Here is a 22849-nt window from a genome sequence, read left to right on the forward strand (position 1 = left end):
TTACTATTTAAATCAGACAGCAATTAGATGAACCTCTGCATTTTACTTTTTTTGAAAGCCTTACTTCTAATTATGTGGGAGTGACAAAAAAAAAATGAAAGTGTAAAATTGTTAGGGACCAAATACAACTACTATGTTATCATATAACAATAATCAGTGCATACCTGTGTAAGTGATAAGTGTTAGTAATTTGTGCATAATGGTCAGTTTTGTGAGACTCACTGCATTTACAGCTTCCCTGTTGTGACACTAAATGTGCAACACAGCAGTACAGCTGCAGGCTATTATGTTGTTTGTATAGCTCAGCATGCTGTGCTGATGATTTTTGTGGTTTGAGAGTGCACCATCACAACCTGCTTTTGTAGCCTACTATTATCTCTATGGCTCAACACTGAGCATAGCTATCTAAGGTTGGATAAATTTGAAAAAATAAAAAAATAAAAAAAGCTGAAAACCTCTGAAACATTAGCCTAATTTTAGCAGTTACAGACTCAAAGACACATGAATCAATCTATTTTCATATAGAGGTGTTAACAAATAGAGTCGGATTGTGTCTGTGCTGCAGAATAACCACAGATGTAACCACATAAGTCATAAAAAGTTGTATTAATTGCTACCATGTGTACACATTTAACAGCTGAAACTTTCTCTTGTTTTGTACTTCATTTTTAGGACCACTTCTGCAAATTAAGTCTAGTAAAAAAAAAAAATCTCCATTTGGAATAGTTAAGTAACAACAAAAGCTCCCACTCACAGGCTTGCTCTCAAAATGAAACAGAGTGCTGGGTAAAAGATTGTGATTTGATTTTACTGATGATGGAAAACACACCTGAAGCTCTTAGGATTGGGACACACACAATCTCATCTTGATTTCATATTTTTCTTTGTTTCACTCAATGTTATTCTGAATTCCCACCTTTATTTAATCAAAATTTATTATGAAAGTGTGTTCTCAGTAGATACTTATAAACTAGAGAAATAAAGCTTTGCTCTCTGCTGAGCACACACAAACATTTTGCGAGCTGGTATTTTCAGAGAAACTACATGAAATCACCATTGGGTTCCAGTTTCCCCAAAACAGAAAAACATTGCAACAAATAAATCTGTTAAAGTGAAAAATGAACAAAAAATGCATCCTTTAGGTAGAGTCCTAAATTGGAGCGGTTGGTGTGATGGAGGAGCTGTCACGAGCTGGGACGCAGTCCTATAGTAAAATTTGTGCCGACATACAGCACACACACACACACCCATACACGCACATGCAAAATAAAACGCACATTCGACATTTTGGTCTCAGCAAAATTGGCATTCACAGTCATATGCATCCTAGCTCGTAATTTTCAGTGTCAAACATTTTCCTGGCTCAGATATTCAAGCAAAGATATTTCCATATTCAAGCGCGCCAAGAGGAAGTCACGTGATGGCTTGATGACGTCATCATGACGTATAAATTGAGTGTTTCCTGTCCACGTTTTATATATATATATATATATATACCATAGCACACTAAACATGCCCACCAGATATCAAAGAAAATTTTAGCTACGATAACAATATTGGTTGAATAATTGCTAAAAAAAAAAGAAGGCTAATTGTGGTTTAATTTTGATGTCTCCAAAATAAAATACCAATTTTGTGATATTAGAGCTAAGTGTGAATATGTAGTACTAAGAAACTATCTTCTCAAAAAATCCTCAACACAAACCTTATTTTGAGGAAATTAATTAAGAACAACAAGTTCACAATGCCAAGCAGAACGAAAAATAAAATATCATTTTTCAAAAATATTGAGAAAACAGTAATAGGCTACTACATTAGGCTTGTTTCTTAACCATAGTTTTGTAATTAATTATCTGATACATTTTGGCACTGTATGCACTTTGTATAGAACTTTTTTGATTTTATACAATGTTAGACCGGGTCACTCTTGAAAATAAGAATTAGGTTTCTCAATGACATTTACCCTGTAAAAATAAAAGGTCAAGTAAAAAAAAGAAACTAACCACCTTTGGCACTTATTGATTGTTATTTACAGCCAAAACAAACCTTTTGTTACACAACTGAAACTAGCTAACTGAGCTTTCTTTAACATTATCCACAATAAAAAAAGTGTACACTCTAAACAGTAAGCTGATCAGATTTCTCAGTGCACTTCCAATCAAAATGACTGTTTTTATTTAAGTTTGAGATGCATATTTTTATGCTTGTTCTCGGATCACCTATGCATGTTTGGGTATATGAGCCCCCACCTCAGCTCTGATTCCTTTTTATTGCTTTTGTCTTGTGGCACACAGAGCAAGGGTTTTGTTTTCCGCAGGACAGGGTGAAGGGTAAATAATTAATTGGAAGGAGCAGTGGGCTGTGTAACAATTTGCTGATCCAGAGAATTTCATGAGCCGTGTGAGGTTCTCTTGAACAACTGACTGGTTTATACTGCTCTGAGGCAAAGAATCTTTTTCCAGCCTGCCTGCATTACTGCTCAGCGCGACTAACTTTATTAAAAAGGCGAGGGACACCATTTTAAGTATGTTCACTTTTAAGTGCTTATTTGGAATGCTGCACAAGATGACCTCGGCCCTGTATGCCTTGATCAACCACTGGAGCTGTTAACCCTGTTAGGGCTGTCCTGTAGAGGGATCTAGCTGGCACCTGCTGCACTTTTATCGATTCAAGCTAACATCCTTAGTAGAACACAGACAAATTATCAGATCCTCGTCTGGATAAACAACTGAGCAGGAGCTTTTAATCAGTAATGCATAGTTCTAAAAGGATTACATTGGTCTCTCATTAGTTTTGAGTCTCCAAATAAGCAGCCGTCAAATGCTGTTAGTTTTCAGCCAACTGCACGGTGGTGTAAGGAGTGAGCACATGGAAAAGAAGCAAAGTGCACATAGTGTCGCTGTGTTGTTTTGTTAGCTTGAAGCTCTGCTCTTCTCCCCCCGGGGAAATATGAACACACAGAGCCTTGGTCAGCTAAGATGAATTAGGGCAGGACAGAAGACACGCCCAACAGCAGACGCTGTAGCAGGTTGTTATTCCAATTCACCAGAATGACCCACATGACTATTGGCAGCGGGGCTTTTTTTTCCACAGCATGTTTAGAATCCCATTTTTCAAACTCTTGTGAATGCATCTTTAAGTTTTTACTTGGTTTTCTGAGGACTAAAAAATAACTGTTTTTCAGACGTCAGCAGAACAGAAAGGGGACGGTGGCTTTTCTCCAAACTTATTGGCAGCTTTTACAGCCTCAGTTTTTAACAATACTGGGAGACATCTATCACTAAGTGCAAACTCCTCACTTTACACAACAATCATCTCCTTCTCTCTAGACCCTGAATAAGACCTGTCTGCTTTTCACTCTCTTTCTCTGCATCATTGAGTCAGGAAGGTGGGATGAATAGCTTAATGTGAGTCAGGCTTTTATTGAATAACTCCAGTGTTAGAAAAAGCAGAGCAGTGGGTAGTTTTGTGTCAGTTAAATTGCAGGGAAATTGTTTCAGTTCTGTTCAAGAAAAAGCTTTTAATAAAAAAAAAGAACAGTGTCAAAAGGAGACGGGTGTTTTTATAATGCTATCCTAGGTAGTGATTTGTTGGTACCGTGTCTAGCCATTAAGCATGATTTCAAAATGTATGTGTAGTTGGAAAAAATCACCAGAAAATTTGTGTTTTCAAGTGCAAATCAAAAAAGCGAAAAGTTGTTTGGTGAGACTCCATGCAGTTGCTACAAGATGTATTGGTTCATGTGGGGTCCACAATTTCAGTCGATCAAAAAGCAGAATCAGTACTGAATTGTTTTACTGCATTAGACTAATGAGACACAACTGATTTCATTAGATTTTCATTGATTGTCCATTTTTATGATATTTATATGTCATTTTATGGATTTTCCTTCTATAGACTCCAAGTCATGTGACCAAAAAACTTCAAATTCTAAATTGTGTTGCAAGTTGAACCTCAAACACAAGCGAGGGAACTAGAGTGGAGAATGTAATATTTTGTTTTTGATTTTTTAAGAGACCATACCAAAAAAATTTACTTGGGTCATTTTTTTTTTTTACAAATTGAAATATTGTCTGCATACCCATAACTCCTTAACTTGGTTGTACAAAGATAAAATTATCAGCTGTTTTATTTTACAAGATTGCAAATGTATCATCATCCTTCTGGAAGGTGAATCTCTCCCCAAGTCTCAAGCTTTTTACAGCCTCTAAAAGCTTTTTGTTATTCTTTTTCTTTCCGAGATTCCACTCTATTTAGTCATTAATCTTCCCATCTCCTCTGACCAGCTGCCATATTAAAAATAGGTGCCCAAATGAAGTCTTTATCTGTACTATATAATTTCATCTTGAAATTTGTTGGCACCATGTCCCATCATGACGCTTGATTTCAAAATTACTGCGTATAACAGAAAAAGGAGGAAAAAAATAGAAACTAGAGGTGCAAAGTGCAAATCACTTTGTACTTACGGAACTGGAACTTACGGTTGGATTCTTTTCATACGGAAATGAAGGAATTTAATCAAGACAGTGAGTCATGCTACTTTTCTGTGCTATGAATTATACTAAAGTAAGTGTGGAGGAATGGGTTCTCAGGCATTATGTCTTTCTTCTCTTTCGTTAAGTCATCTCTCAAATGTCTGCAGACTGCGTTATGTGACAGTGACTCAGGCCACAGGGAGTGAGGTTGGGCTGTATGCCAAATTTTCCTGCTCCAGTAATGTCGATTTTCTTTTTCCTGTTGGAGATGTGAAAGTAGCAAGCAGCCGTCACTACCAGCAACCTCAAGTGGCCACCATTTATACTAAATGTGATTGGACTGTAATTGAAGTTTTCTTTTGTCTTGAATCCAGCTGTATAAATTGGAGCACAAAACTCAGCATGGGGAGAAAAGTTCTCTGTTTAAAGAGATTGACTCGCATACAAATTTTCAGTTTAGCCTTGCAAAGATTATGGCAGCTCTCTGCAGTGGAGACTTATGGAGAACTGTGGTGAACATAGAAGCCAAGTCCAGGAAGCCAGCTGCTGAAGCCAGCCACTGATTATGCAGACACTTGAGTAAACTTCAAAGCTCAGCTACCACCATGATGGCTCTCTCAGCCGGTTCTTTGGAAGTTTCAACCTGCCTGTAGCCCTCATCATGATCTGTTTTGTTACACCCAAGGGGATTTTGTCCCGCCTTCTTGGGATTGGACCTTTTTCTCTGTGTGTGAGGTTATCTACGTTTTGACTGTTATCAACACCAATAGTCCAGGTTGTAAGGTGTGTGTTTTCTCTGGTGAGGTACACTGACCCAGGTCAGACCACTTAATGGGATGGATTGCAACTTCTCGGGATTCAGACATGAGTGGGATTTCCTGCCCACACACCTCAAACCCGCAGGGGTCCCTATCACTGTACACAATTTAGGTGTACCCTCTAGAAAGCGAAGCCTTTATGCTAGATGTTTCCTCCCTTTGCTTTCTCTCTCTGTGTTTCCGCCTGCAGCTCATCATGAACTCTGACTCCTTAATCACAGTTAAATGCTGTCAGAGCTGGGAAGAGAGAGACTGCTGGCTAAAGTTGGAGAACCTCTGCTTAGTTGAGAGGTGGTGAAATAATGGGTTTTGCTGGGAGTGTGCTGAGGCTGTTAGCTGTAAACTAAAGAAGGTTTAAGGCTCAAACTGGTAATGTTGTTTAGGCACCAAAGGATTAAAAATCAAGACTTTTGTTCTGTTTTTTATGTATTGTATCTTTTGCGATATGCAGTTCCCTACGGAAGCATGCATCCCTCATGAACCTTTTCACAAACTTTATTGTCTTTTGTGTTTTGTCTGTTTTGGTGGTGGTAGGATCGTGTAATAGACCACCACAAAGTTGTGCATGTCTGTGAAGTTGAAGACTCTTTTTTTGTATTTGAACTTACCAATCTTAAGTAGTAAGCCACATTTTGCTGATTATAGCTGCAAGTCTTTGGGTGTCTCTATCAGTTTTGCACATCAGGGCACTGACATGCTGGCCCATTTTCCTTTGTAAAATAGCTTTGGCTCAGTAAATATGTCCTCTTCTGACAAGAATAGGAGGACAAATAGGTCTGAAACTAAACTAGGTCTGAAAAATATTAGGCAAGACAAGGCAAGGCAAGGCAACTTTATTTATATAGCACCTTTCAGCCAAAGACAATTCAAAGTGCTTGTACAAAGAAATTAAAAACAACATACAACAGAATAAAAATAAACAAAATAAACATTACAAATTTGAATATAGTTAAAAAAATATATAAAAATTTAATAATAGGCAATGTCAAATAAGAAGGTTTTTAACCTTGTTTTAAATAAACTCAAGGTAGGGGCAGTCTTACAGTGAGCAGGAAGCTTATTCCAGAGTGTTGGAGCATAAAAGCTAAAAGCTGCTTCACCGTGTTTAGTTCTGACTCTCGGAATGGTTAGAAGGTTTGATTCTGATGATCTTAAAGGTCTGAGTGGTATATATGGTTGAAGAAGATCAGAAATGTAGTCTGGGTTTCTATTATGAAGTGCTTTGTAAACCATTAAGGAGATTTTAAATTCTATTCTTCGAGCAACAGGCAGCCAGTGAAGGGATTTTAGAACTGGACTGATATGTTGATCTCTTTTTGTTTTAGTTAGGACTCTTGCAGCAGCATTCTGGAGAAGCTGGAGCAGTCTTATTGCTTTTTTTGATAATCCTGTAAAAATTCCATTGCAGTAATCGAGTCTACTAAAAACAAAGGCATGAACTAATTTTTCAGAGTCTTGTGGGGACATGAGTCGTGTAATTTTAGCAATATTTTTTAGATGGTAGTATGATGTTTTTATAATAGATTTGATGTGGTTATTAAAGTTCAGATCAGGATCCATGATCACCCCCAGATTCTTGGCTTCGTCAGAACATTTTAATCCAATGGACTGAAGGTGGGTGATTATATTTAATCTATGCTCTTTTGGTCCAAACACTACTATTTCAGTTTTATTTTTATTTAGTTGGAGAAAATTTTGGCCCATCCAGGAGCTATATTAGGAGCTAAAACATTGACTTTGTTGTCCTTAAGCCACTTGACTATATTTTCATTCATATATTTCTGGCCATGCTCATTTCATCCAACTCCAATCCTTTAGATCTCACTCTACACCGGCTGATTCATGTGTTCATGATCTCTCTGTTCTTCCTCTTCTATCTACCGCCTGTTCCCTCTGTCCACCTCAGCACCGTGAGAGAGCAGAGCCTTTTCTCACTCTGCTCCCCAACTAAAGAACTCTCTACCTCCAGATATCTGTGATATTGAGTCTATTCTTTCAAAATGCAACTCAAGACCTGTTAAAGTTAGTGTTTTCATTCTAATCTCATTTGTAAATTTCATTGTTTTTCCTTTTTCTACATCTGCGTTTATTTTTTTATCATATTCTTGTATTGTTTTTTTTTTTCTTGTAGTGTCTTTTGGTGTCTAAAGACACTAATGAATAAAATGCATAATTAAAAAATGCATTATTTATAACCACTTTGGCGGTTTGCTCAGGGTTATTGACCATTTGGATAACCAATCTGCGTTCAATTTCTTGGCTGATGTCTATAGATGTTGCTTTGCCAAGGCACAGCATATTTCTTGTACTTTTATACAGCACTCTATATTTCTTTTATACAGCATTATATATTTCTTGTACTTATTTTGTAGCCACTGTATATTTCTTACACTTTTTCAAGACACTGTATATTTCACACAAGCATAATTCTTTTCACATTATACCATCTATTTTCTGAAGAGTACTAGTTCCAAATGCAACATAACAGCCCCACAACATGATGCTGCCACCCCCATACTTCAACATTTAGAATGGCACAAGCATCCACATTTTAGACCAAAATACATAAATGTCTGAAAAACTAAATCTGTCTGTGGAGTCATTCCCAACATTTCTTTATTTGAATTTCAGTTTATTTCATAAGGGACAATGCATATTAATCATCATGAGTACATTAAGACAACCATGTTTGCCGGTTTCAAGGACCACAAGGGCTAGTTTTCATCTGTCTACTGGCAGGTTATTGATAAATTAAAAAACAATTCATACACATGTAACATATCAATTATAAGAAATAGTTTATAATACAACAAGTTGGCATTTATAATAAGCATTTCACGCCCATGAAAACAAACATAAGGCATTTTTTTAATTCATATATATTAATTTAACACCTTAACTGTCACCCCAAATGTTAGTCAGCGTATTAGCCAAGTGTCCTCATAACAGCGAAGGACTTTTAAAACATGAATGACCAAAAGAGACTTTCAGAGTGATTATTTGCAATCCCCTCTGCTAGCTGGTCTTGTGGTTATATTTGATTGTAATTGAGCAGAATAGTTTAAAGGAGGTGGACCCATTCAATGAAGCACTTTGTATGTAAGTGTAATATCTGAATAGGTGATAATATTATCTCAACTCAGAAATTTATACTTACTTAATATTTTACAATGACGATATGAGTTAGATTTTTTTATCCAGAGTTTTGAAAGTCTAATTATAAAATATTTCTATTGGCTGTAATGTGATCCTGCTCGCCTGGGACCTGCTCGTCAAGCAATAGGTTATTTGGGAAGAAATTGTGGCGTTAAAGTATTTTTTTGAAGCTTCTACTGTGAAATTACTGCTTGCACATATTTTTGGAACAATTTAATACAGCACCTGATCTAGACAATGTTCCCAAAGATGATGCAGCTTCACAAATCTTTTCTTGACATCTTAGCTGATTTCTTTTGACTTTCCAATCATGTCAAACCAGAAAGCAATGTATGTCAGCTGTGACATTAAAATAATCCATGATTTAGGCAAGTGTGCCTCCAACTAACTCAAATATGTCAGTTAACCTATCAGAGGTCTCCAAAGCTCTGCCCAACAATGGGATTTTTCTCATCATTCAAGGAGACAGTAATCATTTTGCATGTAAACATCTGTATTAGTACCTCCATTACTGTTTCAAGTTGTTTGCTATCAGGTTTCTTGCAGGATTGCCCCATAGATAGAGCTCCATTGTTCTTCCCATCAACTTTGACCAGTTTCCTTCGCTCTACTAAGAAAATCAGCCCCACAGCATGATGCTGCCAACCTAATGTTCCCCATAAAGAGAGTGTGTTTTATGTGCAATGTTAGTTTTCTGCTACAAGTACAATTTTACAAGTACAACTAAACAGGCCATTTAGTTCAGTTTTAATTTTCACATTTGGTTTGTCCCCCATATGGCTAGTGTCAAACTGCAAACACTACACAGTTAATGATTTTCTTTAAAAAAACAACAAAACAAAAAAACAACTTTGTTCTTGTTACTCTTGCTTTTACTTTTGACACACTACAGGTCAAATTTGTAGAATCAAGACTAACAGCTGCCCTGTCCGCAGATTGTCACAGCTGAGATTGGAACTCTGTGGCTCCACCACAGTTACCGTGGGCCTCTTGGCTGCTTTTCTGATTACTACTCCCTATGCCTGACCTGTCAGCAGGGGCGCAACTACATATTTTTGAGGTGGATGCGAGCATCTCACCCCCCACCCCCCCACCCCGACATAAACTTGACCAGTGAGCCAAAGAGCCGCTTCTGTTAGCCTGTGTCTGCAGGTCTGAGGCATTTTGTTAGCATGTCTTCTATCATTCTTATAGCTTGATAGGAAGCCTTATCCAAACTGGCAGCCCACATTAATAAAATGGTGAAATAATATTGACCACAAAACACTGTATTTATAAAAGATATCAAACTTTTTCCTACACAATCCTAACAAACGTTTTTAATCTTCTTTTCACAATATTTATTTACTATTAATCTATTTGTATGATTTGTTCTTTAAATTGCCATTCATATTATTTTTTGGTCTCAGGAAATGATTGAGGGATGAAGAGACTGATGTCTGGTTCTTTAGGTTCTGACGGGTCTGCGATTCCTCTCCTGATCCATTCTGTCTGATATCAAACAACCCACTGTGCGCCACTGAATATCACCGACACATTTATTTTAATGCCCCTATTAAACTTCATTGATTGTTTAGCCTGTCTTCCCACTACCATCTGTATTTTTGCCAGAGGTTTTATCTCTAAGGACAGTGTGGTATCGGGTGGACATTTTAAAAAGACACTGGTTGATAGCAGCTCACTGCGGCTGTGGCCATCTCTAGGTAACCATGACAACAGCGTCAGTTCGTGGGGTCCTATTTAGGTCCCGCAACGACAATTTAGCTGATCCTAATATTTCCCGTGTTTTGTTTTGGTCATTATTATTACATTAATTGTTGAGATGTGTGTGATAGGTGTGTCTATCAGACATTATAGCAATACGGAATAAATCGCGTCCCGTATTGGACAACAACCGCCTGTCATTTTAGGCTAGCGTATGCTAACCTGAATATTTACAACTCTATTGTTGATACACTGACATTACTTACCTACTGTCTTTCAACCACTTTGAAAAGCTTTTCTTTGTCTCTCCAACATCTTTATTCTTCCCCCTCTTCTGTTTTCTGTTTTGTGCCCCGGAGTTTTTTCTGCGCCCCATATTTAGCTCCCTGTTGTCGAGGCATTACTACAAATTTAAAGAAAAAAAACGCGCCTCAGCGCGTTCTCAAAGGGATGCTGCCCACGCTACCTGTACGGGAGGGGAGAGCGGCTGGCAGGGAGGGGGGCACCTAATCAGTGCTGTTCCTTTGTTATTGATAATTTCAAACACAAACAGCTGTTAAGTACATGAAATGCTGACTAGAAAAAAAAATTCCCCACATCATTTTTGCGCCCCCTCTAGTGCAGCGCCCCTATGCGTTGCATGCACTGCATAGCCACCTTTTGCGCCACTGCCTGTCAGCTTTGACTAGTTTGCATTTGGACCACACGTGAGACAGTACTTAATGAGATTGTCAATCTTACACTACTATTTTCTAACCTGAACCTATTTTAAACTTCTCAACAACCTTATCCTTGACCCGTCTGTTTTCAATAAGATGTTTGTAAGAAGTACACTTTTTAAGTGACTTTTGAACTGTATTTCATTTAGGGGTAGTTAAATATAAATTGAAACCACTTGTTAAAAATCGTTATTTATTAAACATTTCAAGATACATGTGTTATTTTACTTCTCCTTCACAATTACTTCTAACTTTTGTTGATCTATAATTTATTTAGTCTCTTTTGAAATAAAGAGACAAAATATAGAGAATCTACTTTTGCAAGACACTGTATATGTAACAGTACAAAATGCCCCTCACTGTTATTGTGATTCAAATTTGGGTTGAAAACATTAGTTATGATGCCTCTAGTTATGTGGCCTGCCTATTTTTCTGATGTGCTTAGGGAACACTGATGAGTGCTTATAGACCGCTAAACAGAGTTGCAGCTAAGCTGCTCATCCATTACCACAACTGCCCGAACAGACCTCAGATTTAATGTGCCAGGGTCGTTTGCGTGGCAGCAGCTCAGCCTTCAGGGAGCTCATTCATGGCAAAATGCAGGCCAGAAGCAGATTAGATCAAAATTAGTGTGAGCCTTGTAATGCGGCCTCTAGTCTGTCCAGCCGGCTGAAGTAATACTGCACTTGGCCGGTGTTTAGAGACCCCCTTCGGAGCAGACCTGTCCGCATCAGGGAAGAGTTGATCATCATCCTGCTGTGTACCTGGAAAAAACAGGCTTCAGTGCCTTCCATGAAAGAGGGTTCATTAGGCTCCTACTCTGACTGATCACAGCTTTGGCAAAGCGAGCATACGAGGAGGGGTGAGAAGTGTCTTTACATTTACAACTGAGGCTGCAATGATGTGGAAATCGATGATTGAGTATTTGCCTCTCTCTCTGTTGTGCTGGTTAGGATCTCAAGCTGGGCTTCTATGTGAAGCAATACAGCGCTGGTAATGCAGCTACTGATGGAGAGACATAAAGTCAGAACAATCACGTAAATCATAGAGCTTCTCAAAAGAGCAATTACCCTGGTGGGAGTGAGAACTGTCCTCAAACCCATCTCAGAGCTGATTGTTCAACACTAAGGAGGCCGGTGCTCATTTAACCTTGAAAATTAGCAGTTTGCTTGCAGTTATAGATTTTATTGAGTTTTTGTAAACAGACCAATTCCTGGTGGAATGAGTTTGTTTTACATCATTCCCTCATGTACTATTAGGCAATGTCAGTGAGCTCTAGATAACGCCTTATTATAGCTTAATCGTTTTACAGGCAGATGGACATTTTTTGCTGTTTACTGGTGCTTACACTTCCAAACACTTTACATAGTTGTCATGGACCATATACTCGACTGTGGCCTCATCTAGGTGTTAATTCTGGCTCAACCTTTCCATGCTGTCAGTCAGTAAGCAGGGATGCACTGGTCACAATATTGTTGCTGATTTCTATTTTTTGAAACTCTTTGAGAGGAATGGGTCTTCCATCCATTGTCTTGTCCTTGCATGGTCGCAGGGGGGATAGTACCAATATCCAACAGTCATTGGGTGAGAGGCGGGGTACACCCTGGACCCTGGAAAATAGTATTGTAAGATTGACACATTTTGTCCAATTCTGCAGGAACTATAATTCTGTAGGAGGCTTGTTGTAATAAGACAAAAATATAGCATTGAACATATGCTAGTTATTATTTATTTATATTGGGAGCAGATGTGAAGGTATGCAGTGTGTGTCTGAAAACAGTCTCTGTAAAATAGGGTTTTCTGACTATTTTAAGCAGAGACAAATGATTAGGAAACTTGCATTTTAAATTGTCAAGCATCTTATATCAGCAGTTAGCATGGCTAGGAAAACTGCCGCATTTGTGTGTATTCTCTAAATAATATGGAACATTTCCCAACTTCTAACATTTCTAAGAGGACCACCGTTTCTACTAGACACATGTAATAGGTTCTAACTTGCATTTTTTCTGCCAAACCTTTTGCTCTCTTTCACTCCCTTGCAGTCAGGATGAACTGCAAAGTTGTCATGGAAGTAATGTTTTTTAATAAGGTTCTTTCATAGCTCTGCTTATTTTGATTTTATTAGTAATTATTTAACTAACTTAAACTCACACATTACATCCAGACCAAAGAGTGTCTTTGTTACAGTGATCTAGTGTTTGTATATGATGACATATACATATCGCAAACTGGTTTGGTTTCAATCAACAGTCCAATTCTGTGTGTGTTTCAGTCAATATTTACTGCGTTTAAAATTTCTTTGTCTGTTTTATACCTTACCTTGAAGTCACTTTTTTTTTTTTACAATACAGTCAGCACACACAGGATTTAGCAAGTTGTCTCTGGACATTTTTGTGATAATTTAGCAGACATAACAACAAAATAAATCCAGATTGCTTGTATATCATTTTGATTATAAGAGAGTTAACCTATGACTTTTTCCTCCTGAATAGAACTTGATATTTTTAAGCATACTAGCTGGCAGTTTCTTAATTGAAGTCAATTAATAACCGCTTTATTGTTCTTTTGGCAACTTACTGACTGAATGGTCAGAGAGAAGCATTTCAAACTGTTGCTTCTCTGGTTGTCTTTGCTCTTTCTGCCACTCTTAAAGAAATGAACAAAAAAACAATGAACAACAATAGAAACTTCAGTGTAGTGTTATAGTTTTAAGGATTGGAGTTTGAGACTTCAATTAATTGCTTATAAAGCAAAGCAAAAGTCAGTCTGGTCAAGTTTAAATGAGGTGAAACGCAGAAGTCTAAAATATAAATTAAAGTCCTCACTAAGCTGAACTGAGTTTCTGCTGACTTCATGCCCACAGACGCTCAGTTACTCAGCGTGTGCCTTGAAATTGGTGTGGCTCCAAAAATCCAAATTTGCCACTTAAAAAATACACGGATAAAATTTTAGCTTCACTTCAAGCATATAATTCCTTGACAAATATCACAGATCTTATGCTTTTATATAAAAGTCAGGCTTTTCACACTTGTATTTATTAGAATATAATTACAGAAATTGAACTTGAAATAAAAACTCTGGTTGAGTAGATTAATTTCTTGACATTTTTTATTTATAATGTTTTAAGGAGAATATTAATGAATAGTTTAATTACTTTTCTTTTTTTAAATGACTACTGTGATTTCAAGAACAAATAGAATAACTTTTTTTTTAAATTATTTTGATGTTCTGACCTTTTTAATCCTTTTTATTTTTGTGCCCGCAGGCTGTGAGAGTGACTTCTGGGGACCTCACTGCAGTAATCGTTGCCAGTGCCGAAATGGGGCTAAGTGTAACCCTATAACAGGAGCTTGTGTGTGCACGGATGGGTACCAGGGGTGGCGTTGCGAGGACCTGTGTGAGAATGGTTACTATGGCAAGGGGTGTCTGCTGCCCTGCCAGTGTCTCAATGGTGCCACGTGTGACCATGAAACAGGAGAGTGCATTTGTGCATCAGGATACACAGGAGCTTTGTGAGTACCAAAAACACACTTGCTACTTTCCTGCTTTCTGAGACAAAATATTGGTGTACATTACGAGACTTGATGCCTGACATGTGTGGTGGCAGCTGCGGGGAGCGGTGCCCCTCCGGCAGCCATGGACCGCAGTGTGAGCAGCGCTGCCCCTGTCAAAATGGAGGAACATGTCACCACATTACGGGAGACTGTTCCTGCCCTGCTGGTTGGACGGTAGGTCACAAAAAGAGCAAAATGTAACAAAAGAGGAATGCCTCAGAGAAGAAAATGATTGAATGTCATTGGGCTTATGTTTATGACTACCTTTGTGTTTCTTCATAAAAGAAAAAAGAAAACATTTTTCTTTGCATTTTTTAAGTTATGTTGGATGATAATCTTTTACACAACCCTTCATAAATATGTTTCTTCTTTTATTGTAGGAAATTAAATTTTTCCAGTGTAGAAAAAAAACCCATAATAAAAAAGAATTGCTTTTACAACATCCTTGTGCTACAATTACTACAGCCTTAGTAAGGCCTAAAACAAATGTTGCAAATGTTGTTGTAATTTGTGTTTTTATTATTGTTTTTATGGCCATGTAATACCTCTTTGCCAGATCATTCTATATTTATATTTGATATGTACCATGGGTGCCAAACAGTGTCAGTGAGATTGTATTTGTATTTGACAGTAGTTGCATACATATCTGCAGACTTTGACCGTTTAGGCTCAGACATTAACATTTGTGTTCAGAGTATTTATATAGTCTTGTCCTTTAAAGGGTTTGGTGTGCGCTCAGCCCTGCCCTCTGGGCAAATACGGCATCAACTGCAGCAAAGACTGTTCCTGTCGCAATGGTGGCCTGTGCGACCATGTCACTGGAAAGTGCCAGTGTACAGCTGGATTCAGTGGACGCAGGTAAACAGCTGATGCCTAAACACATCATTCGTTTGTCGTTCTGGGAATTACTCAGAGCAAACTTTCTCACTTATGCTTTAAACCGTAGGTCAGACAATGACATGGTTTATTAATATTTTGATCTGACGCAAAACGATGAGTTTGAACAGACACTCATTGACCTATTCCCATTGTTAATTTCCAAATGAGGCATAAATCCGGCTTCTGTTTTAAAAGATAAAGGTAACGCTATAAAATCTCTCTCTCAGGAGAAATGAGCATTTATTAACATCCATTACTCCATCTGAAGGTGCACTGGAAGCTTTTAATAGGGGTGTTTATGCCTAATTAATCTTGTGCTGCATCCTGGCCAGAAAGGTTTCATGTCTGGAGGCCTCATACAAATTCACTCCTCCCAGCCTGTCCATTGATCTCACCATGGGCTATATGCTGTTTGGGTTCTGCTCATTAATTATAAGTAATGGACTTATATTAAGCCCTCATCAACATACACGGATCTTTTTAGTTTCCCATGCCTGCTGGAGAGGCCCAGGGCAGCCAGCGTTTATTAGTTTGAGTAAAGCAATTGTCTCTTTGATGGAAACATCTCCTTTACAAGACCTTTCTTTTACTTTATTATTTTACAAAATTGCCCTCATTCATTTTGTCAGTGGCAGGTGAATGAACCTGCCAGGAATAATCTGAGATTGCGTTAAACCCCCCAGCCTCTTCTGTCAAGTATAATATTTCAGTTGTCCCCTGATATTACTAAAACTGAGGAAATTCAAACATGAAGCATGGCTTGAACATTTTCTTATGTAATTGAACTATTTGCAACAGCTTTGAGACCAATAACCTACTAATACTGTAAAGAGAAGTAAAAAGAGGACAAAAATCAATTTTCCGTTCTGGTTCAGTTCTTCATGTTGGAAAAACTCTCAAATAATTTTAATTTTCCTGCATGATGATGACTGCCAAGTCTCATCGAGCCCCTGCAGAGACACAGAGGTGTTCGCAGCAGGCTCTACTTTTAGGGATTTTGTGAAAAGTACTTGAAGAAAATTGACCATGCTAGTCTAGATCTTTTAAAGCACATAGCCATATTTTGAATGTTGAAATGTTAATAATATATGTGGTTATTAAAGCTAGAGTTTTACTTAAACATGAAATAGCCACTGAAGTGTTTAATTTTACATTTTTTTGCTTGGCACTGGGTTAAATTATTTATTTTGCAGGTTACTATTGATAATTTTTTATCCTCTCCCTGTGCAGCATTTCAGTGTCATTTCTGTGTAACTTTCCTTCAGATGTCAAGAAGACTGTCCTGTGGGCACCTATGGTCCACAGTGCAACCAAAGGTGTGAGTGTCAGAACGGTGCGAAGTGTCACCACATCAATGGAGCTTGTCTGTGTGAAACAGGCTTTAAAGGCCCTAATTGTCAAGAGAGATTCTGTCCTTCGGGCCTTTACGGCCTCATCTGTGACAAGTACTGCCCTTGTAACACCACCAACACTGTGAGGTAAGTGATGACTTCGGTGCATCACTCTTGGCACTGGCTGATAACCGGTGCCAATGTATGCCAAGGTTATACACAGGGGTCCTTTCTGGGGCCACTCAGAAATACAGTACAATCAGAAAGAACAATACATACAAAAATATTGGTGACACCCAGTAATCCTCTGTTCAAGATCTACAGATTGAGTTCAACCACTTCTTTGCTTGAATCACATAACATCATAAATGGAAAGTAACTTCCTTTAACTGCATGGTGAAAAAATAATCTGATAATTTCTTTAGTTCACATCATTACCTTATGCTCATTTCACCCTGCATGTTAAGCCTCATGCTTAGGAAGTTATTTTAGATTCAGATCTTTATTAAAAGAAAGAGATCAGTACAGACTTTAAAACATTCCTCACTAACTAAAAATCATCACAAACTAAAATTCTTCAGGCTTTCATTACCTCACAGTTAGATTACATCAATTCTTTATACCTGGTGCTTCCTCTGTCTCAGTTATCACCCCTGCAGCTTGTTCACAGTGCTCCTCCATGACTTGCCTACTGGTACAGAAGAACAGGACCACATCACCCTAGCCTCTTTGCTTTCATTTTAGGACGCTTCTTATTGTATTTAACATCTTAAATAAGCAAGTCCCATTATTACCGAACCTGTTAATTACCATCTGCACCCCAGAGCTCCCAGATCAACAAACGAATGAATTTATAAATTTCCCTTGATCCCATCACAAGCATAAGGGAGATAGAGCCAGTTTCTGCTCTATGTCCGTAGAACTGTATCCTACCCAACATGTGCTCATTACGTCCTGGCATTTCCTTTTTTTTTTTATCTTGCTTCATTTTTTCATTTTCTTGATGCAAATTTGGCTGCTTTTACTGAAGGCTTTTAATGAAGGCAACACATATTGTCTTTTGAAAAATTTCAAGTGAAAAAGGACCTCGGTGACTTAACTTCGTCTTGACTTTCCTTAAAGCCAGTGGTCATTCCGAAGTCTGTAGACATCGCAGCCATGTCATCCAGTTAGCTTTTAATCGCGACCTTTGCTTCATTCATAATTCCTCAGCAACATTCATAGTTAATGTAGTGCTAATGCTCTGATTCCAGCAGGAGCTGGGCATCAGCCATAGAAGTCATTACTGAATGAAGGAGAAAAGGGACACTTCATTTATCTGAAACAAGCACATACTGTAGTCTACTGTTGCTGCAGGCATCATACTTTGATCCTGCTTAAATATGAAGAGCTGATCGCTTTGGTGCTTACTCTTCTTACCTTTATCTCCTATTCCTCTCGTTTGGATTTATTTGTAGCTGCCACCCACTATCTGGTGAATGCACATGCTCACCCGGGTGGACAGGGCTTTACTGCAATGAGACCTGCCCTCCTGGATTCTACGGAGAAGGATGCTTTCTGCCTTGCAGCTGCACCGATGGAGCTGACTGTCATCCTGTCACAGGGATCTGTACCTGTGCTCCTGGCTTCATGGTGAGCTTTCTGTTTCCGAAGCACTGCTTATTATTAACAGATTACTGTTTATTTTCTACTGATTTGACATTTCCTCTTATGTTACTTTCAATTTGACCCTCAGCTGGTTTCTTCAAGACAGTTGTCATTTTGAGTCAACATGGCAATATGAGTCAAACAAGAAACTTAGGTCAAATTTTCCAAATATAAAATAGATGCTTAATAATATAAGAAAGGAAAAAAAGCAGTATAATACCTTTGGTTTTATTAATTTCATATTTACACTTAAAGTTATCAAAAGCTCTTCTGGTTTTCTGGAGCTTATTCAGATTATTTTGGTAGTTTGACTGTTTTCAGTTTAATTTTCACACACTGTCAAAACCATTTTTTTCTTTTAAGTGAAGTTAACTGAGTGTAATTGCTTTTTTATTCTGACAATGTGTTTAGATTCTGATGTATATATATTTAATACTCATTAAATGCTTTTTATTTATGAGCATCACATTTAAAGAGATGGACATCATTCTGTTCAATACACTTTCTGTACTTGAACAACTATAATCTGACTCAAAAACAGGTGCCAATTGTCCCTTTCGCCTGGACTTCACTGCTTTAATTTTGCATCTTCAGAATTTACTGAAATCTGCATTTCTGCACAGTCCAGAAATTGCTGCCAAAACTGGAAGAGATTGCACAGGTTTGTAAATTCCCTTCCAAATTTGTTCCTTGAGCTGAGTATAAAAAAAAAGTACCCAAGGTAACACAATTTGATTCACAAAAAAATATTTAACAACCAAATTGGTTATTCCTAACAAAGTACTTGCTTAAAACTTAAAATAACATAAAAATAGTAGCAAATCAACTACACTATAACTTTTGTTTTTCAAAAATCCGGAAGAATGGTTGATCAAAACCTCTTTAAAACATTTTAAAAATGGTTGCTAGGCAGGAAACAGGATCTCCCGTTGCATGCCCTAAAGTATTATCCTTGTACTTTGTAAGTTTTAGTTCTGAAAGTTGTAAGTTTAATTTATGTTGCATGTTATTTGTGGCTACTGTGAAAAATAGTAATCGAGGCAGAAATATTTTGGAAATGGTCCCAGTTTTTCTTTAGGAGCTTTTTATATACAGACTGTTAAAATCAAGGTGAAAGTATTTTTTGTGTTATTATAGATACGCCTTGTTGCACTGCTGGACATGGGTCCACTATAATTCAGTCTCAATTGCGACCCTGTGTGAGTAGCTATGTAATTTTACAAATAGGACTGAATTTATGAAGGGTCAAAGAAACAAGAACAGAGCAAGCTTCGATCTATGTTTTTGTGCCTTGAAAGGAAAAGTTAATCTTTGGTCAGTTCTGTTTTTAGTCCTTTTTTCCTGCAGCCATATTGTCCCCTTTTTACAACTGTCAAATTAGTTGAGTAACTCCAATCAGTTTCGCCATTGTATTTTGTGTTTTGCAATCTGAAGTTACGGAGCAACAGAGACCAGGAGAGTACACATCTGCCAATGTTACATTTCAGTGGAAATTGCCTGTGTCTTACAGCGAGCCTCTGTGGTGAATTGAGCTACCGAGCGGGGCTCCAGACTGTGTCTTAATTTGCTCCACCTGTTCACTGTGGCGGCTGCAGGGAAGGGCTGCCAGATCCATTAAACAGACCTAGAGGGCAGAAGCTGGATAGAAAAGGAGGCAGTCAGATGGGAACAGACGCAGCTCATATGGAGAATTTGTGTGTTTATGTGCGGGGAGAGGGGAGGTGAATGTTCATTGTGTTTTTTGGTACTGTTAACAAAGCTGCTGCTGTGCAAACCATTGAAACATATTGTTGTGCATTTATTGGTCTGTAGCTGCTTCCCGTTTGCGTCATATTCATGGTACATGTTTATTATGAGGTGGACCTGTTAAAACGTGGCTGATGATGGTGTTGAGGCTATGATTGCCAGACAAGTCACTTCCTCTGGGGATCGCTTATAAGACTAAGCCTCCCCTCTGCATTTTTTTTGTTCTGGAGTCCCATCGGGGGACAAACCAAGCAAAGTGTTGGAACAGACTGAGCACCGGCACGCTTGATTTAGTCCTGGTAATTGGACATGCTCTTTTTGGCTCAGACAAAGTGATTACATGTTACCTATTCAGGCACTGTCCTTTACAATCTACAGTGCGGGCACAGTGTAACATGCAGTTTCTACGTGCCCTGTCCTCACTTGAAACGGGAAAGTTTTAGGAATCTATTCAGGTTTTCCTTTGTAAATGGGGAAACTAAATCCCATTCCCAAGTCTCATCGTGGCTCCCTCTCTTTTTTGCTGCAATAAATTTACTCTGGATTCACACGTCCAGCAGGTAGATGCTCCGCTAAGGAGTGAAACTGATTGGTAATTAGTGGTGCCATTTGCATCAGGTCTCGGTGGATAAAAGCCTAATCAATGTTGTGTCAGGTAAAGGCTTTCTGAAAAAGAAGTACTCCAATTACATTAAAATACTAATAGGTACAAATTTACTGCTGTGGCTAAGGGCGATCTAGGTGTGTTTCTACTTCAGGAACCTTTTCCAGAGGCCAGGATAGTTTTCCGGTGACATTATTTTACCCTTTTTATTTCCACTGCAGGAACCATGACCAAATCGGATTATCAGCGTAGAAATCAACCTCAAAACATGGCTCTGGTAGGGAGGTAGTCCTTTTTGAATGTACCCTGAACCAAAGCTGGAGTTTTGTCATGCTGTGGGCTAAACATCTCTCTGAGTTTCGGTATGCCCATAATTTTGTTTCAGTCATCTCTACAGTTCAAATTTTCTGTCAACTTTAAATTATAAAACAAGAGTAAATAATATTTTTGTTTGCATAAAAAAATTTAAACTCAGCAATTCAAATTAAATGTGATTTTACCGAGTACATTTCAAATACATTTATGAAATCAACAAATATTAGTGGAAATATTGATTTTACTAAGTAAATAAATAAAGTCTAGGCTTCTGCTTCCAGCCTCTGTGGAGGCATAAACACTCTAGTCAGAGGAATTTTTAGGGACTTAAACTGATAATGCAAGAAAGCTTTGCCGCATTTATTTTCTGAAGTACAAATTAAAACAGTCACTACTCTGCAGAATTGTTTATCATCAACCGATTTTAAGTTTAAGAAGCGGTGTTCTGTAAGTGTGCTGTTATCCTTCCCCTGTGTTTTATTTCAAAAGCTCTACTCATTAAAATGTGTTGATGTCATAAAATTCCTTTAAGGTAGATGTGATTTTAATTCTGTTTTTAATTGCACCTGCTGTGAAATAACTATACTACGGCTAAAACTAAGCTGCAAGCCTTAACAGAGCTTTTTCTTCTTCTCTCATTTCACATAAAGACAAATCTCTGCATTAAGAAAGAAAAAAAACTTTTAAAAGCTACAAGCTTTACTGTAAAGCTGACATCATGTTGTTTCCTAATCAAATCTATCAAGTCCTGTCACATCTTTGATGTGTATGTGTTGCTTTTGATGGATTCCCAGACTAAATAGTGTGTATTTAAGAGTTGGTTCAAAAGTTGATATTTTAGATATTTAACTGCGTCAGGACGGATATGTTATATTTGCTATATTTTTTGTCTGGCTGTGGATATTTTAAAACTTAAAGATCAGCTGACCATCTAGAATACAATTTTTCTCCTCATTTGGTGCACTCAAGGTGACAACAAAGTCACAATGTTGGTTATGCCGTCAGTATAACTTTTACTTTGAACCACCCAAAATCCGAAGGAGAGGTCAGTGCATTTGCATGGTCCAGTGTTAGAATAAGCTATATTATCACTGGATATTTACTAGGATGTTTGATGTATGTATTTACATGACATACATGCTGCGTAATCTCTGCAAAAGAAATGTTCAAAAAGTCATTGGCAGCCTTGCTAGGCTTTAGATCAAATTATGTGTGCTAGTGTTAAAAGCTGCGCAAATTTCTACAACAGTACAAAAATCAAGGTTGACCAGTAATATTGTGACAAGTGTGTAAGGTGTGGAGTGACTACATAAGTTATAAAGTGTCATCACTTGGGTCTTTGAACATTGGTTATAGTGTTATCACTGATAATCATTGCTTTTTCTGGCAACCTGACCTATTTCTCTTTCTCTTGCACAGAGTCAGGAGTCAAAATCTGTACAATGAGAGTCTACACAATCTCTCTTGTGTAAACTTTGGAGTGACAGCACTTGACTTGAAAACCATAAAAGAGATTAATGCCTCAGTTATTAATGCTTTTTCTGGAATATTTTTTGTTTTTTTCCATCACGTTCTGAATTCTTCAGTTGCAGTGGGAGACCTGTCTCCCCAGATCATTTGATCTATAGTAGCCACACTACTGCAGTAGGACATAATTAGCATAAACTGCACAATTTTGAACTCCACAGTGTAAACAGACTCAACTTTGGTCCAGGAGCTCATAAAAAGGTTTCTAGAGGAAAAAAACCTTTTCTGGTCAAATAGTTGACATTCACCTACCAGTTTTTTCTAAAGGCTCTAGTTACTAACTTTAAGCTATGTTGTATAAGGTTTTGCTGCTCTCGTGCCAAAGACTGACAGCCTGTGTGTTAATTCAAATTCAGACCCCTATCCCTCCCCTC

At 37.9% G+C, this 22849-nt stretch overlaps 1 protein-coding gene across 7 annotated transcripts in view; it reads left to right on the forward strand.

Moving 5' to 3' along the window:
- Positions 1-22849, forward strand: part of megf11 (multiple EGF-like-domains 11) — a 115270-nt gene that overhangs the window by 59656 nt on the left and 32765 nt on the right. For all 7 annotated transcript variants that reach the window (XM_028002459.1, XM_028002470.1, XM_028002495.1 and 4 more), the window contains 5 exons: positions 14138-14384; positions 14480-14600; positions 15148-15284; positions 16571-16783; positions 18094-18268. In XM_028002459.1, coding sequence (XP_027858260.1) covers positions 14138-14384; positions 14480-14600; positions 15148-15284; positions 16571-16783; positions 18094-18268 — 893 coding nt within the window. The remainder of the gene's footprint in view (positions 1-14137; positions 14385-14479; positions 14601-15147; positions 15285-16570; positions 16784-18093; positions 18269-22849) is intronic.

Source organism: Xiphophorus couchianus, chromosome 2, assembly GCF_001444195.1.
Source record: "Xiphophorus couchianus chromosome 2, X_couchianus-1.0, whole genome shotgun sequence".
NCBI lineage: Eukaryota > Metazoa > Chordata > Actinopteri > Cyprinodontiformes > Poeciliidae > Xiphophorus > Xiphophorus couchianus.